The 2,787-nt window shown below is 37.7% G+C and overlaps 1 protein-coding gene across 3 annotated transcripts in view; it reads left to right on the top strand.

Annotated features, from left to right (window-relative positions):
• The window catches only part of RAB3IP (RAB3A interacting protein), a 60,692-nt gene extending 58,137 nt beyond the window's left edge, over positions 1-2,555 (top strand). For all 3 annotated transcript variants that reach the window (XM_006146173.3, XM_006146172.2, XM_027770918.1), the window contains one exon: positions 2,203-2,555. In XM_006146173.3, coding sequence (XP_006146235.1) covers positions 2,203-2,285 — 83 coding nt within the window. In that variant the 3' untranslated portion in view covers positions 2,286-2,555. The remainder of the gene's footprint in view (positions 1-2,202) is intronic.
• The last annotated feature ends 232 nt before the right edge of the window (positions 2,556-2,787 follow it).

Genomic DNA, 2,787 nt, shown 5'->3' on the forward strand with positions numbered 1-2,787 from the left:
GAGAGAGAGAGAGAGGGAGAGAGGGAGGGAGGGAGGGAGGGAGGGAGGAAGCGGGGAAGAGGGAGGGAGAGAGAAAAAGTGAGAAGTAAGCTGCCAGGTCCAGACTTGAACTGTGGTCAGACATGTGGGATTCTACAATCTTAACCACCATGTCACCTGCTGGCCCCTGGGGAAGAGGGAGGGAGAGAGAAAAAGTGAGAAGTAAGCTGCCAGGTCCAGACTTGAACTGTGGTCAGACATGTGGGATTCTACAATCTTAACCACCATGTCACCTGCTGGCCCCTGTGCCCCTGGTGGTATCTCTTGAAACATTTGATTGTTTTAATCAGAAATAAAGGTTGCAAGAAAGTCATGATGCATTTTTGCATAGAAAACAGAAAAATACATCATGACTTTCTTGACAACCTAAGAGCAGATACTAGGCTGGGAAGTCTATGCCAGTTATTAAAGTTGTGACAAATTTCCCTGTTTATATATTTTTAGGTGCTGAAAATAAATATTGTGTTTAGAAACTAGTAGAGGCCTACTGTTCTTTAGTGATGTGAACCAGTGAATCTTACTTCTGCGGAATGAATGATGATAAAAACTTAGATTAGCCTTTCTCAAGCTTTAGTACGTTGAAAAAAATCTTATTTAGAGTATCATATAATTGGATTTTTTTTTTTGAGAGATTTTCATTGTAGGGCGCGTGTGCTCGCCAGACAGACAGAGAGAGAGAGACATAGAGACAGAAAGCGAGAAATCACCCCCCATGGGGGATGGTCACGCCGCAATCCCTTCTCCTCCATTCTCCTCTCGGGATCTTGGGCACGCACGCACACGCGCCCAGCGTGAGTTTTAAGCCACTGGGTCCGGGACACGAACTGCGGTTGACTATGTGGGAGTCCAGTGACATAGCCATTACGCTAACTGCTGGTTCCCCATATAATTGGATTTTAATACCTACTAGGGATGAAACCTGTCTCTAATTAATGTTGAGTTTCAACATTAATAATCATTACTTTCATAGTGTAAAAGTAATCTTTAAGCTGTATAATACTTTTTATGGCTAATAAGATTGAAATCTTTTTGAAGATCTGTTAAGTTGGAGAATAGATGATTTATGTTAAGTTAAATTGTGAAGCATATTTTTTCCTTGTTAAAATAAAAAGCTTGTAGGAAAGACGAAAGGATAGTTTGCTTTACGAAAGCCAGAAGAAAGTGTCATGAGTGATGGTGATAAAAATGGCGTCTTCTCTGGTTTCTGTCATTCCTCCACTTGACAGTATTTGTTATCCATTATATACTATGTCAATAAAGTATAGCAAACAAGTGTTTCTGATTATTAAATCTGTATTATCTGTGTCTTGTACTGGAAGGGATTTAGTGTAGTTAAATATAACGCACAGTTTCTGGAACCTGTCTTGTTCATTGTAAGATGTTTAACAGCATCTCTGGCCTTTACTCACTAGATGCCAGCAGTGTCCCCCAGAAATGACAATGAAAAATGTATCCAGACATTGCCAAATGTATCCTGAGGGCAAAGTCTCCCCCAGATGTGAACTACTGATCTAAATCAGTCTACTCTCTTGTATATCAAATGAAGCCCTCTTACTATCTGAGAAATGGAGCCAACTTTTCCTCATTTAGAGTGAGGGCTTAAATGAATAGATAATTGAGATTTATGGATTATCTTCAACAGTTATTTTTATTTTAAATTTGTGCCACACAGAAAACTTTTCTCTGTTGGTATTCCCAAAGAATGTTACTGAGTTTTCTGGATTGATGCTTGTTTTGCTTCTTTCCCTGTTCACCCTCTGTTAGTGTTAATGTAGAGTAAAATGGCCAAAATATAGCAAAGAGTGTTAAGTTAGGTAGTAACACTTGAAAACTTGAGCATTGCTTTTACTTATGAAGGCAAAAGCATTGCCAGTTACTCAGGATGCTGAAATGTCTGCCTTTTTCTTGGGATAAAGTGATGGTCTTTGATATAGCTAACAAACAGTTCAGACAGAACTAGTGATTATTGCTTATTTATTGATAAAACTGGGATGTATATGAGTACGTGGGAAAATTTGTGTTAATTATCGAATGTCTAGCTTTTGGGTATATCATTAGGAAGTGTCCAAATCTCATTTCAGTTTATCTTAAATTTTTAGTAAAACATTAAAAATAATTAAGGTGCTATTTTATGATCCATGTCTGTCTCTTCTCTTTGTGTAGTTGATCAGATGTTTTGGGAAGTTATGCAGTTGAGAAAAGAGATGTCATTGGCAAAGCTGGGATATTTCAAAGAGGAACTTTGATGCTCTGCGTGGGACCATACACAAACCTCCCAGAATAACTCAAAAATGGCTGAATATATTTATGGTTACTCCATATTAATTTCCAAGGAGTAGGCCTAAGACTTTCTTCCTTTTGCAAATTACACTGAGAAGTATCATTATTTCTTTTAAACCGACCTATGCTGTGTTTTGCTTATTCTTTAGTTGAACACACTACGAAAAAGAATTACAGGTATACTAGTGATTTACAGTTGCAAAATAAGCCACTAAATAAATAAATGTTAGATTGAAGGTGTGTCTGTTTTTTCTTCTAGCTCTGACATGGCATTTAGGGTCAAGAGAATGTATTAAATAGGACAAGGGATCTTCAAAAGGTTCATGGAAAATGAGTATTATGAAAAAGTTATGTGTAGACTTCAAATTTTAATTCTATGTTTTCATGAACTTTTTAAGATCCCCTCTTAGTTTTCAAACTGTGTGGCAGGCTGTGAAAGGCCAGGAAGAGGGTTGAATGGACAGAACT

The sequence above is a fragment of the Tupaia chinensis genome, unplaced genomic scaffold (genome assembly GCF_000334495.1).
Source record: "Tupaia chinensis unplaced genomic scaffold, TupChi_1.0 Scaffold000168_1, whole genome shotgun sequence".
Taxonomy (NCBI): Eukaryota; Metazoa; Chordata; class Mammalia; order Scandentia; family Tupaiidae; genus Tupaia; species Tupaia belangeri.